Here is a 15,351-nt window from a genome sequence, read left to right on the forward strand (position 1 = left end):
ATCCAGCCATGCAGGTGTGGGGGCAGGGAAGGGAGCATGGCTTGGCCTTGCAGGGCTTGGGGATTTGGCAGCAGGGGTGGGATGGTGCCTTAACTCCCACTGCTGCTGCACCGCCAAGATTTCCCACCTGGGGGGTAATCCCATGGGCTGGATGCTGTGGCTCCCGGGGCTGCACTTGGCCCAGGCGCAGGGGCCTAAAGACAAGGGCTCACACTATTATCACAGGACGGGTGCAGAAGGCCACATATTCAGCGGGGCCCTGTGCAAGGGGTGCAGGAGAGTTCCCGACCCTGAATCTATTCGGGGAGGCTGCAGCCGCCCTCCCCCATCAGGGCTCCGGCGCCTCATCGTGGCCCCATCCACCTCACAGCACACCACGTGACTGCCACTAGCCCCGCCCCCAGCCACGTGCAGCCCAGCGTCCTCCGCCTGCCGGGGGCAGGGCCGCGCGCACCTCCCCGCCCACGTGACTTCCGCGTCCGCGCGTTCCCGCCCCGCCACGCCCGCGGCCCATCCCGCGCATGCGCACGGGCGGCCGGGAATTCTTGGGAACAGTTCCGGGTGTGGGGCCCCGGGGGCGCGGTGGGGGCTGGCGCCATGTCGTGCGCGCTTGTGCCCTTCTGCCACTTCCCGGAGCTTGAGGCTGCCCGAGACTTCCTGTGCCCGCACCTGCGCCAGCCCGGCGCCGCGGTCGCGCGGGACACTGGTGAGTCTGAGGGGTGGCAGCGGGGCTACAAATGGGGTGGAAACTTGCAACCGCCCCTGTTGTCATGAAGGTTGCGGGGCCCCTGGCAGACACTCTTCCACATGAACTGGTCCTGAAGGCAGTGTGGCTTGGGTACGAGCCAGGGTTGCTTTCGTTTAACTTAACCCCTGTTAAGTTAAATGAAAGCAACCCTGGCTGGTACCCGATAAAGAGTCTCAAGATAAAGAAGGAAGATACGATCGAGATTCTTTATCCAGATTCTTGATAAAGAATCTCAAGACCCGCTCCCCCTCCCCCAGTTTTGCGCTCTAAGAAGCGGTCAGAGAGAACAGAAGAGCCTGAGACGCGCTAGTTGTCATCCACTCACAGGTACACCTGTCCGTGGGTGTCGCAGCACACCACAAATGGCAAACGTTAGTGCCCAGGCAGAGTCATCCTTGCAGTTATTAGGCTTCTTGCTTTCCAAAGGGCTTTAAAATCATGTTTGCTTATCTTCCAGTTGAGGCACCGATCCTGTGATCCTTTGGTGAACTGCTTGTGCACCTTGCAGAATCTCATTAAATTCAGTAGGGCTGCAAGCGGGCTCAGTGGTCCCCCTGCATTATGTATGTTTTGGGCTCCAGCTCTTGACATTTTGTCTTTCGATAACCCTCTCCCGCAGGCTTTCTGTTAGGAGTGGTCCTATCAAAGGAAAGTGGAATGTCTCTCACACTGAATCATAGATAGCATCATTGAAAAGTAGGGCTGGGAGGGGCCCCAGGAAGTTACAGGGTCCAACATCCTGTTAAAAGCAGGATCATCTCCTTCTCAAACCATCTTTGCAAAGTGTTATGAGGGCAGTGCGCTGTCAGGAAGTAGGTTGTTAAAATACACTTTGGAGATCCATGGAAGAGGGAATGTTCTCCTCTGAGGAAGGCAAAAATTCTTGCAGCCCATGGCAGTCTGCATGCCAGGTACAATTCCTTTCTGATCCCAAATGTACTTACGAGATTGTCTTTGCAAATTCCCTTTAAGAAGGGGAAGATTACTCTGGTTGGCTTAAATTAAAAACCCCCCCGACATATAACTTCTATTGCTGTTGTATTGTTTAGGACCACTGGTCATGTACCTTGACCTCACTGTGCTGAGCGTTTCACACAACAAAAAGCTAGTTTTGCCCTAAAATGCTAGTCTTGTTGTCTATTGCTATTTAAGTAGACAGTAAGAGACAGCGGGGAAATACAGGCAAATAAGGGAGTACAAGGCAAAAACGAGATTGTATCAGTCTACAAGGTAGGCTGTGGTTGACTCGCTGCAACTTTCTTTTTGTAGGCATCATGTTGAGCCTTGAAAGAGGCTAATGATGATGTTTACAGGAAGTTCCAATCCTGAGTGGCAGCATGGGAGAAAGCACACAGGGTCTTTCTAAAATTTAACAGGTAGGCAATGGAGACTAGTGTAATAGGCTGATCAGAAGTAGATTTTGAATCCAGTAGTGATAAGAGATGACAGGTAGGCAGCGGACAGGCTGTGAAATAATCTGTCTGTTATGTTGGAGACGATACAGAGAAAGCAGAGACATATAGTGTGTGCATCAGGTTAGAAAAATAAAGCTGCAGCCTTCTGAATGTGTATCAGTGGGGCAAGACTGTGTTTGTAAGGACCAGAAAGAAGGATGTTACAGTAACTGAGACAAAGGTGATGAAAGCATCTTAGTGATGAAGGGGTTTAGGTTGTAGCCGTGTTGGTCTAAGGATATAGGCAGACAAGGTTCCTTGGGTGAATTTGATATCTTTTATTAGACCAACCCAAATGGTTGGAGAATAGTTATTAAGCAAGCTTTCGGGTTCAAAAACCCTTTGTCAGGCTAAGGAAGCTGCAGCAGTTGGTGTGTGCTCTTCCTGGATGGAATCTTAGTGATGAAAGAGTTTCAACTGTATGGACAGTTATGAGGCTTTGTCCTACAGATCTTAGAATGAGGAAGACTTACACATAGCTGAATAGGAGGATCTAGTGCAGGGGTGGGCAAAACGTGGTCCGGGGGCCGGATGCCGGACGCCAGGCCACTCTATCCAGCCCGGGGGGCCCCTAAAACGTTTAGAAAATTAATATTAATCTGCCCTGGGCTGCCTCGAGGAAGTGGCCCTCTGCCCAAAATAATTGCCTGCCCCTGATCTAGTGGTATAAGATGACATCCAATTATTGGCTTGAGTGACAAGTGAGATTGTAATGTTCATAAAGCCCCAGAAAGTAGAGGGCAGAGGGAAAGGCTTGGGGGAGAAATATTAAGAACTTTAGGCATGTTAAGATGGCCAACAGCTAGGCATCCATGAGGAGGTATCAGAGACAAGCTGAGATCTTAGTTTGGACAGAAGACAGACCTGGAATAAAGAGGTAGATCTTTGAGTTGTCTCCATTGAGATGGGAGGTCAGTGTGTTTCTGGATGAGCAAGAAGAGAGGGGGGTGAAGGGCAATCATGTGAAACCTGCACAAAACTAGCGGGCGGGATAGAGAGCCATGTAATGAATCAGCGGATAAATGCTGTTGAAAATTTTCTTGGCTGTTACTTTCTAGTTTTGCTTTTGAAAACTTTAAAGGTGCTATTTCTTATCTACTTTGTACTAAAGTGAAAAAGTTGTGGGGGGAAAAAAGTTTTGAGTGTATATGTGCCAGGGAAAAAATGAGACTTTAGCATTTCTACAATTTCTGTGTAGTGGCGAAGTACCTTGTTACTGGTATCAGCAACTGATGAGCTTTGTGCAAGCTATAATCTTGTCACAAAATTGTTGTATGAATAGTGTTAGAATAGGTTTATCTCTGTCGTTTCTTTATAAGAGACTTTACAAAGGATAAACTTGATTGAAGCAATTTTGGTTGTAGAATCACATTGTCAAAACATAAGGAAAAATGTTTAATCAACCAAATTCCGCAGTTCAGCACCTCTGCTGCTCCAAAACCTGGTTCAGAAACAATTATGCACTTCTTCTGCCTAAGTAACTTGGCATTACTTTTTGAGCGTCATTTCTTGAAACATCGTAAAAGGTGAGGGACATGTGCACTGTTGTCTGTGTATGAAGGAGTGTTTTCAGGAGCTCACTGATGGCTTTGAAGTGTCTCCAAATTGTTGAAGATAAGCCACCAGTTGTCAGTATGTACCTCTTCATAATCTTGTTTTAAGAAAAATAACTACTAAAAGAGATGAAATATTTCCTGGCTTTTTAAAGTGTATTTATACTTCAGAGCATTTGTGTACAAACATTTTTACTGCATAGTCGGTTTCTCATTGTGTAGCTCTCAAATTTCTTTTAAATAGCAGCTGCAGAAAGAGAATGTTTCAGATGTACCATATTAGCCTGAATCCTTACCTTGTGACAGCTCTGGCTCTTGCTCTGGTCCTGACTAGGGAGTGATGGTGGAAGCAGTGCTAGCTCTAGTCCCTGGCCAGATTGGGGTTGTAGCCAGAGCCATAGCAGTTCTACTTCTGCTGGGTGGTCTCCCCTGTGCTACCCCACCGCTGAGTGATCTCCCCTTCTTTCTCCCTCCTATACTACATGGTTTTCCCTGTGCTCCCTTCATGCACTGTGCAGCCTCCCCTATAGTCTTTTGCTGCACATCCCAACCACCTGAGCCCCTTTGAGTCATTCTAGCTCTAGCCAGAAAGCAGCGGTGGTGGCAACTGCTTAGGCCCCAGCCCTGGTACTTGAACCCAAGATGAGGCTTCCTCCCCATGTTATACGGTGCGGGGAGGCAGGGGAAGAAACCTCGTCTTGGATTCAAGTAAACACAATAAAATCACACACATTGTCAGAAAGATCCAAAGAAGATTCATTGTCTTAAAAATTAAAAATAGTTAACGTTGCTGTATTCTGCTTCTTACTGTACTTAAAAGGAAAGTTCTCTAATCCTTAATTTTTTGGTCCCCATAATCTGATTATGGATTATAATAATTTCCTTACTAGACCAGATTGAACATAATCTTATATTTGAACATAACAAAGGACTGAGCAGTAGTGCAGCTCTTTCACATACAGTTGTGTTTTGATTTCTTAGGCCAAGAATGTACTTCTTTAGTCAGATTCTCTACTAGTTTACAGTGCAGAGAAGGTATAAATCTCTATTCAAACCATTTACCATTACACTCCTTTTCATAACTAAATAATTTCACAAGATGCAGAGTAGAGTAGAATCATATTAATTATGATTGGATCCTGGTGTTATCTTTTTCTTTCAATTCTCTTGTGTTGTATTTGTTTTTATTTGGAGTATTTTGTTTTGGCATTTTCATCTTCTAAGAGTATGCATAAAAGTCATATGCTTGTTGTGGTAGCATAGCACAGTCAGATATGACATGAAATGATACCTAGGTTGCCTGTCTACTTAGTCTTCTAGGATTTGTATTTGTTGACAGTGCAGGCCATCGTAGGACCACATTTTGCCTTCTCAGGGAAAAAATGGCAAAGCGTAAGTGGATACGAGTAGGGACCTAGCAAAGTCAAGGTGGCTGCTGGCTGATTTTGCAAGGAAACCTGTGGGCCTGGCAGCCATTTTGTGGGTGGAGCATGGTGGCCCCCAAGCCTCTGATTGGCTGAGACCCTACCCCCTGATGCTGATTGGCTGTGAGGGCTGTGCATCTTGTGGACACACTCCTCTCCACCAAGTGGTGGTGAGGGGTGGGGATGTATGATGGACAGCCCTCGCAGCCAATCAGTGGTGAAGGGCTGGGGCAGCAGCCAGCTTGGGCTTGCCTGTTGTGCAAGCAGCCCCTTCCACCTTTAGAATTAGTGTGTCTTATCTTATCTTAATCTCTCTTAGAGCAGAAGGGAAAAAGGAGATATTTTTCTTTTTCAGCTCCAGCAGAGGCGGCGACTCCATGGGTGATCTAGGGTTTAAGCACTAACCAGAAAGAATTAGTGGGTGCTCAGCACCAGCAAGCCACAATGGGCAAACCGGGTTGAAGTAACATGCTGGCTCTTCTTCTGGGCTCAGTGTAGGAACACAGACCCCCTCCCCCCCCCCCCAACCAAACCAAAAAACCCCACCCACTGGCAAAAACCAAAGTCGGTGCCTCTGACTGCTCTGGCCACTGTCTCAAATCAGAATAAATTAGTTGGAATGAAGAAGGGTGTAGATTCTAGCCAGATTGGTTTAAGAACATAGGTAGACAAGGTTCTTTGGGTAAATCCAATATCTTTTATTAGACCAACTGAAATAGTTGGAAAAATTCTTCTTTGCAAGCTTTTGCGTACAAATACCCTTCGTCAGGTGTGCTCAGCTGGACTGTGGGTATTTGTGCCTAAAAGCTTGCTAAGAAGAATTCTTCCAACTATTTGAGTTGGTCTAATAAAAGATATTGGATTTACCCAAAGAACCTTGTCTGCATTGGAGTAAAGAAAACATTTTGAGGCAAAGCTTTTTTGTGTAACAGAAATTGAAAATTTTACCACTGGGAAAAGTATAAATACTAACATTTACTCTATTGTAAAGATTGAATGTAGATACTAAATGCAGTAAATCAGTGGTGCTTAACATTTTGCCCTGCAAGCTGGATTGTCTGTGCCCAGTTCCTCTGCAGTCCAGATTCAGCCACTAAGCCCAATACAGCATTTGGGGTGTGCATAGTAGGCCCTAGTCTGGTTGCACAGGGGAAAGAGGCAGAGCCTCATACCTGTCCATCTGTATGGGACTCGGTATTTTGGCAGCGAGAGAACAGTGGCTGGATTAATTGCTACTGCTCCACTCCCAGTGCAAAATTTCCTGACCTGTGGGGAGCCCTGTAGGTCTGATGCTGTGGCTCCTTAGGCTGGATTTGGCCCACAGCCTGGGGGTTGAGCCACCCCTGCAGTAGATGATATGAAACTGATATATTTAAAAGCTTCAGAAGTTAAAGATTATTTTCCTTTATTCTCTATAAAACTAAAAGGTAGTAGTATTTAACTCATTCATTTTTGAGGTGCATTGATATAGCTTGTTTTATTTATATAGTTTTTAATAGGTTATATCCACTTTGTCCTTTTAACATGGGTTGTTATTGTCACAGGGTGACAAAAGAAAAGGGATGGAGACCCCTTTTTCAGGGCTGGAATCACGGTGGGTAAACCCTGTGACCCCAGGGGAATGACCCCAAAAGCCCCGTAATGGGCAGATATTCACCTGCTGCAGGTGTGCCAGCCGGGACCTGGCAGCAGCTAGATGAGCCACCTGTGCGGTTCATCAGCTGCTTATATGTGCAACTGGAGCTGGTGTGGGGCGATGATGTCATAAAGACACACTGGCCAGCTTCAACAAAAGCCGGCTGCAGGGAAGATGCTGGCGAGCAACTGCTGGGAGGAGGTTGTGTGCTCTGCAGTCAGAGTCGCTTCCAGGCAAGGACCCAGGATGGAGTTCCAAAGAGGGGTTCACCCCGTAATGGAGTGGCACTTGGCACCAGAGCTGGGGAGGATGCCGAGGGACGGGCCACAGCATTACATGTAGGAGGCATGAGGAGGGACAGTGCCTCCCTGACACTTCTGTTTATTTCTTCTTTCTGTATTTTGGTTGCCCCTGAGGCTGAAGAGCAGCCACATGCTTCATTTTCGGGGCCTAGGGGCCAGGGGCCCTCAGGGATTCCAGGTAAGGACTTGAAAGCCCATTAGGCTGCCCAGTGGCCAGAAGGCCCGTGGTCCCAAGAAGGGAGCGAGACCGCCAGGCGTATCACAGGCCTTCTTAGCTGAGCCCAGAAACAAGGGGCCTTCATCCAGCATGCAGCTTGCAAATGAGACACTGTGCTCATATTGTCACACTCCAGGCCCAGATCAGGGCCATGCCATTAGGCCTGGCACCCAAGGGGTTCAGGCTAACACACAGCCAAGTCTAGCTGGTTGGTGCATGGAAGGGGTGTAGGGAAGGTGGAGCCCCAGGAACAACTGCTGACTACACCCCCGAGCAAGGCACAACTTTAAGGGAACCTTCCGCTCTTGGACAAAAACATCAAGACATGGTGGGCGAGTACTGGGGGCTTCCCTGGGGAGGTAATGCATGATCAGCATGGGTGCCCAAGAGAGAACATAGATGAGATAAGAGTACCTGATTCCAAGCTGATCAGGAACAGCTACTCAAATCTAGATGGGCACAGTCATAATTTCACATTTCATTTTAAGCACGTAGGCAAGGTTCTTTGGGTAGATGTGATATCTTTTATTAGATCAACTGAGTAGTTGGGAAAAATTTCTTTGCAAGCTTTCGCAATCACCCTTCTTCACAGAAAAAGAACTTCATAGAAAAATAACTTTTTTTCCAACTACTCCAGTTGGTCTAATAAAAGATATCACATCTACCCAAAGAACCTTGCCTGCCTATATCCTTAGACCAACATGGCTACAACCAAAAACCCAGCAACATTTTAAGCAGGTTATTTTAAGAACCCCCCCCCCCCCCCCCCCATAATTTTAGAAAAATAATGGTTGATGCAGACTGATACAATTAATTTTTTTTGGATTGGGATAGTTCAGCAGTAGGGAAGTGTGATGGGAAACAGTGAATTAAATGCACATAATTAGTTTTAAATCAACAAACGTATTTTTTTGCAACAGCAAAGTGATTCATTCCATTTGCGTATGTAAACGAACAATAAACTGCCTACCTCATCTGAAGAATAGTTATTAATTTTATTGCGTCTCCTAAGTCACACTTCTGGATACTTCAGTAAATTAAACACTGGAAGAAAGTCATTTTCTAGAGATGCATACTGTTTTCCTTCATTGCTCTATGCAGTCAGATACCAAAACTTACATTTAAAGTACATAGTGGTAACACTGAAATAACTTAAAAGCAGTCTTATAAGTATTTGTAGCTCATTATATTGATTTATGATTTGCCTACTTACAAATGTGCGTCCTCTTTTCATTGGACTGATTAATATTAGAGATGTCAGCATGGCTCTCAGCTCTTTTTGCTGTAGGTGGTAAAATCATTATTAAGGGAAAAGTTACTAACCAACTGAGGATATCTGATTGGTAGCTAGTAGGTTCTTGTCTTGGAAAGGAAGGTTCTACCACTTTCGTGTTTTAAGAGAATGAGTTTCACAAAACATGAGTTTGTTTGTTTTTTAAGGCTGCTAGGTTAATGTTAGCAGTAACAGCAAGACAAACATTTTCTGGATTCCTAGCGTCATGGCATCTAACTGTTTTAGAAAGTTGCTGATCAACTAACAAGTATGCATGTTAGGAATAATATTTGTATTGCATTTCATCTGGTTGATAACTATGGTGCAAGGTATTTTGGGATCATGTGTCAACTTGATCTGAAAATAGTTACAGTCATTTTTATACTATAATGGCTATAAAACCAGTTGTACATGAATTATAAGTAGTTTATTCATTTCATGCTTTTCTGTAATGGGACAAAATGATCCACATATTGAGTATTGGCATGATAAAATTTTAGTGTTAAGAAATTAATTGTTAATTAACTACACAGTTGAGGCATGAATACACACCAGATACACCTGGGATATGTACTGTGGCTCAGGACACAGTGGTTGCTGCCACAGCAGTTAGTGTGTGGCCTGACAGAGGCTGGAGGTTGTATGTGCTCTGTGCTTTATGCCCTGGGCCAGAGTGGGGCCCCAGTCGGAGCTGAAACTGCAACCGAAAGGTAAGCAGTAGTTGCAGGTGAGGGGTGGCGAGGAAGGCAGCATGGGGCCCAGTGGAGAGGAGCAGATGCAGGGCATGTGGGCACAAGGGAGCAGGTAGCAGAGGGAGCAAGTTGTGGGGGAGGAGGGGGCAGGTGCAATGGGCAGGGTTCAGGCCACTTGACTCCACTGCTGCTTGTCCCCCTGCAGTGGTGAAGGGGATGAATTTAAGATGACCCTCCAAAAATTAGACTCTATACATGGACTATTTTAACAAACTTATACATTTTCCATGTCTTGAATATAATTATGGGGTGGGAATATTATTTTAAATTCAAAGTCATCTTGTATTTGGGTAAATATGGTATTTATCTTATCCCAGTGTTATTTGTTCAGGTCTTAAGTTTGCACTAGAAACATTCACTTGGTTATAATCACTCTGTAAAGCATATTAACATTATCAACACCGAGATGGAAATTAAAGTCACAGAACCTATGATTCAGGTATAGTTCAGTTTTAGTAGCTTAGTAAATGGACTTTTCAAATGCTGACACATGTTTAGGATATCTTCTTGCATATTAAGTGCACCCCACATAAATGTTTCCTGTGATGTTATTTATACCTTTATTTTAAAGTTTTAAAACTTCCATGATAACTAACCCCTAATGTTGCAAATTAGGGTTAGCACTTAGCAGCTCTTGTTGCTGTTGACCCGCAGAAGGACTTATTGCTATTTCTACTTGTTCTCCAGCAGACAACATGCCTATTTTTACTATGGTGCAGATTGGGAAAGCTAGAAGTAGCAGGAAGCAAAGACATGAGCATGATCTACATGCCTATGTAGGAAGACATCTCGACACTGATTTGAATTTCTGTTTTCTTTGTAATAAAAAGTCACAGAAAACATTTAAAATAAAGCTTAGCTTTTTCAGCATTTGACATTGTTTTTTTCCCTTCCCTCATTTGTTCATGAAAGTCTGTTTATCTGATACTAACAGTACTTGATGTATGAATTTTTCAAACCTCAAGCAAATCATTAATACTTGAAGTTAGCCCATCTCTGTAAATTAACACCTGTAGGGTGGTATTCCTTCATCTGTTGTTACAAGGTGATAGACCTTGTGACCCTGCCTTGGTGGACTGAGCTGATATCTAGTTTATGTAAAAGCTCTTCAAAAAATGGGAAATTAAAGTCTTGTGGTATAGTTAATTGGGTCTTTTTCTTACTAATCTCTTCTTCCTCTGGTAAAATGGTGAGGTGACTGGATATAAAAACATGTTTCACCCTTAACGTCATCTTATTTAATTTATCTAAATACTGGAAAATTTTTAAGTAAAGATAAGGAATGGATCTTGGAAACATGTAAGTTATGCAGCTACTTTGGGCACGTCTTTACAGTCAATTTTGTCTGGTGATAATGTACGAAAGCTGGCTGACTCATTCTTTTTACAGATGGGAGAGACCTTTTGAATTCTAATAAAGGTTGCTCATATGTAGGCGTCTTGTATTTGTCCAGGCTTAATCTGTTTAGACGCCTTTTCAGCAACATTGTTGGGCAGCTTTGTTCTTTACAAATCATTTCTAGTCTATTTATGTTCTGTCTTACGAGCCATGCAGAAGAGTTTAAAAACTGTACTTCAGCAAGATTGCTTTAGGTTCTGGGGTTGCTGTGCTGGGTTATGTTACAGTTTGAGTGGATAGCATGTACTGAATCATATAATTAAAGGAGTTGGATCCAGAGCATGATGGTTCTGAATGTTGTGCTGTTTCCATACTGACTAATCAAAGTGTCAGAACCCTGCTTGAGTACAGATAGCGTCCACTGTGTTTGTTTTTAAACCTCATTTTAAGACCAATATAGACATGGCTTCTGTTGATAAAAATCCTTAGGAAAACCTCTGGAGGAAAAACAGAATTACTGAGAGCAGATGTAGCACAGTCAAGGCTGTTGTAATTTGCTACTGATTCCTGGTGGTTCTTTCATGACATGAAGAATTCAGAGAGAGCAATTTGATTTTTCTGTTAGACTACAGCAGCGGGTGCTGATTTGATGGTGGTTGTCTTGATGTAGATGTATGTGCACTGGGTTCATCTCTACCTGTGATAGGCCAGTAAACAGTTGTGGTAATGCAATCTGATTTCTGCTAGCTTTGTTAATCTTTGAACAAGGAGAAAGTCCTCACACTCTAGTCTTCAAGGCTGGATCCAGATGTGCAGGCACATGTGGTTTGCATGCTGCAGACCTCTTTGCAGGGCCACAAACTCCACAAGTTGCACATCAGTCAATGCTCGGCACTGCTGATTTGCAGTGCTGGGGCAAAATTTGCTACTGGGATTTACAGGTAGCAAACAAGCAAACCCTGGAACCATGCCAAAGTGGCGAGCCCCTGGACAAATGCATAGATGGAGGAGCAGGCAGGCCAGGGCTGCCTGCTCTCCTGTCTCCATGCCCTGTGGACCCCCTGTGAGCCGCACTGCCCCAGCAGACACTCCCTGGGTGGCTGAGGCACAGGGTTCTTCAAGACAGGGGAGCAGGCAGCCCTGGGCTGGCTGCTCCCCTGTCTCCACATGCCTTAGCGCGTTGGCTGTGCTGCAGAGCCCCATGCACTGAGGCACATGGAGCCCTTGTGCTCGGGTACCCTGTGCCCCAACCAGCCATGGAACAGCTGGCTGGGATGCAGTGTGCCTTGAGATGGGAGAGCAGTCAGTTTTGGGCTAGCTACTCCCCTGTCTCTGCGTGCCTCAGCGTTGGGGGCTCCACATGTGGTTGGCTGGGGCACAGTGCGCCGCAACATGGGGGCTCTTCAGTGCGCAAAGTTGTAGAAGCAGGCAGCTTTGTGCCCTGGGCTGGCTATTCCCCCCCATCTCCACTTGTTGTTCCCCGACTCGCCAGGGCACAGAGTGCCTCAGCACAGGGAATGGCTAGCCCTGAGGCACCCTGAGTCCCAGTTAGACTCTTCCCCCCCCCGCCACCGCAGCACATGGAGCAGTGGGACAATGCATCCTGCTGCAGAGCACATGGGCGGGGGCATGCAGTGGGGCACAAAGTAGCAATGCAAATTTCTGCCACTACTATTTGTGCTGATGTAAAGGCACACCCCTGCTTGTGTGGGCCCAATTTAATAGTCAGTGCAAGACTGTCCCCTTATTTTTGTTTGCTTATGCATTGATGTGAATGCAGGAATTTATTTTCTATTACATTTTGCATCTCTGGCTCTTCATAGTATCCTAGAATCTCAGCATGTTTAAAAACATTGATTAACCATTTTGATACCTCTGTGAAGTGGTACATTAATACCTCATTTTTTCAGGTGGGCAAATTGTGGTAGTCAATCACTTCTGAGTAGTGTTATTGCATCGATGTCTGAATTTGGGATAAAGTTCAAATCTTAATCTCCAGGTCCCTGCCTTACCCACTAAAATGTGTTACCTCCTTCCAGCAGCTTTCAAAGAAAGAACTAAAAAAATATAGGAAATGGCCTTTCTTTTTTTCGAATTTCTTTTGTCTGTCTGTCTTTTGTGGCTACAAGCAAGGCCAAGACATTGAATTTAGTACTACTCTGTAATCCTTTTCTGCTCACATTCCTCTTCTCAGTGTTGGTATTCTGTTGGAGGCTGGGCACAGGAAAGGATCCTCTGTTTGTTTAAGTGCAGTTTTACCTTTCTCAAAGGCATGGCTTTGGGGGCATTTAAGGAGATCAGAAAAGATGCTAGAAAGCAGCAGCCTGAGAAGACCAGATTAAAGCATGCTAGAGAATTTTTAATAATAACTTTTCTTTGTTTATGTTTTACAAAAATTAGTTTATGTTGTACATTCTCCTTTGATGGATTAGAAATGAGTCAAACTTTAGTTTTGCATACTTGCACAGATTACCAATAGTAATAGCACAGATACTAATCCATATGGTTATGATCAGACGTGCCAAGAGTAAAAACCCTCTCCCAATCCCTAGAACTCACTGTCTGTCACACTTATTTAGTCAGAGTTCCTACCCCATCTCTGAAAGAACTGACAGAACAGGGTCTCTTTTGTGACCTTATATTCACAGGCCTAGAAGATTAAGGGTGAAATCATGTTCCAAAGACGAAGGTCTTTGCTGTCTTGCCATCAATCCTTTCTTATTAAAAAATACGTATTTTTAAATGTTAACAGCTTGAAAATGTATGAGTTGTTTTTTTTATCCTATTCTGTGGATTCTCATAGGATTTTGAATAACATAATACAGACTGACCGATACAACAGTATTTATTTTTTACTCTTGTGCTGTTTTTCAAAGCTCTAAGCTGTACCAAGTGCCTTTGCTCTTTCTGCATCCTTAAAGACAGTGCTGCTTTAGCTTAACCTCATAAATATGATCAAAGCCTGCATTATTTTGGCCGAAGCGCATTGTTACCTTAAAAGAACTTTTTTATGAATCAATAACCCTTCAGATTAGCAATAAACTATTTGCAGAAAGATGAACACTTCTGAATAAAGTCAGGAGGCCTTGAAGATAACTGGATGCAACTTCATTTGTACCTTTTTAGTTGGCTTTATGATATAGAGCTAGTTCCATCTTTGCAACTCTAATAAAGACTAGAAATGTATTTTTCTTAAATTCTGCTGGTATTGGTATCTTAAGGCTTTGTTCTCACTGGGGAGAATGTCTGTTTTATCACTTAAGTAGATTTTTCAAGTCCTTTATGTAATCGCTTCTAATCATTCTTAGCTTCAAGTTGCTTCACAAGTATTAGCAAATTAATCTTCATAATACCCTGTTTGTGTTCCTTGAAGTGGCTTGTGGGGAACCTGAGATAAAATGAAGCTGATTAGCTTGTTGTCTTTTACCATAGGATGAGGAGCCACCAAAGAGGAATTGATGCACCACAGTACTAGGCTCTGTAAACTGAGTGACTTGTTTAGAGCTACAGATGAAAACTTGAGATGTACTCTACTCCTAATCCAGTGCATAAACCACATCTTTCTCTTGTATTTAAATGTATACTTGGGAAGCATTGTATGTAGAAATGAGTGTGACTGTCATGAGAAATATAACATTTTGCTTCTGATGCTTCATGGTGTATATGCTAGTTCCATTTTACTGTTACCTTGGAAGAGCTAGGTCTGACTAAATTATGATGCATAGGGAAGTTGGACAATCCAAGTTAAGTATTTCTTTGTCAGTTCTGTGTTTAAATGATTTCCTTTTTATAACAAAAAATCTTTTTGTTCAAAGCAGGCAAGTCATCAAATTGGGAAGATGATGGCTGGGGAGCCTGGGATGAAGCAGAAACACAAGAACCAGTAAGTCTGTATGTGTGAGCTTTCATAATTAAGGTTTTCTTTCAGTAAAAAGATGATTTCTGCTTGTTTACTTTTTTTTTAAAGTAGCTTTCATCAAGCCAAGAAGTTTCTAGACCTGATTTAAAATTTCAGAGCATTTAATGAGAAATCAGCTGTTGATGTCCATAATTGTGTTGTTTTTTCCCCCACCACCTTAAGACGTGTGATTGGGGGCAAGGACATCATTGCCAGAACTTGCAAAGGGTGAAAGCTGATGTCATTGCTTGTCTCGTCACCTGAACAAGATCTGAATTCTGTACCAAAGAAATAACAAGGCAAAGTAACAGTTCTGCAGCTATCTGTAGGCCGAGTGAATGATACCATGGTCCAAACCAGCCACTTCTGTCCAAGTCTGGATGAAAACTAAGGAGTAAAATAACTGAAAATAGGTACAGGTATTTAAAAAAAGCATATTCCTCTCAGTGGAGCCCAAGACCTAGCCATCCCAGTCACACTTCCTACTTCCTAATCCCTTCTCCTCCTTTGTGCTCAGTGCACACTGATGAATTTTTTACAAATTATGGTCACTAGTTACTTGAGGATGGGAAGAGAATAATAGCATTTAGGTAAGAAGACATGGTGGTGGAGTAAGCAAGCCCTTGTTTCTTCAGCTTTGCATTGTACAGCTCTACGTAGTGAAGGAGAATGAGTGAGAAATTTGAAGAATATTTCTTTTGTTGGTCTACAGTCCCACCCTAACTGCCATGGAAATGGTCTGTTTCTTGAACTGCA

At 43.8% G+C, this 15,351-nt stretch overlaps 1 protein-coding gene across 4 annotated transcripts in view; it reads left to right on the forward strand.

The window, feature by feature from the left end:
• Positions 1-544: 544 nt before the first annotated feature.
• Positions 545-15,351, forward strand: part of RAB3GAP2 (RAB3 GTPase activating non-catalytic protein subunit 2) — a 74,814-nt gene continuing 60,007 nt past the window's right edge. The window contains exons 1-2 of one of the 4 annotated variants that reach the window (XM_019483157.2): positions 545-706; positions 14,513-14,580. In XM_019483157.2, the coding sequence (XP_019338702.1) occupies positions 598-706; positions 14,513-14,580 (177 nt within the window). In that variant the 5' untranslated portion in view covers positions 545-597. Of the gene's footprint in view, positions 707-14,512; positions 14,589-15,351 lie in introns of those variants that run through there. The other 3 variants (XM_006272907.4, XM_014598050.3, XM_019483158.2) reach the window with 3 other exon arrangements.

Source organism: Alligator mississippiensis, chromosome 1 (assembly GCF_030867095.1).
Source record: "Alligator mississippiensis isolate rAllMis1 chromosome 1, rAllMis1, whole genome shotgun sequence".
Classification (NCBI taxonomy): domain Eukaryota; kingdom Metazoa; phylum Chordata; order Crocodylia; family Alligatoridae; genus Alligator; species Alligator mississippiensis.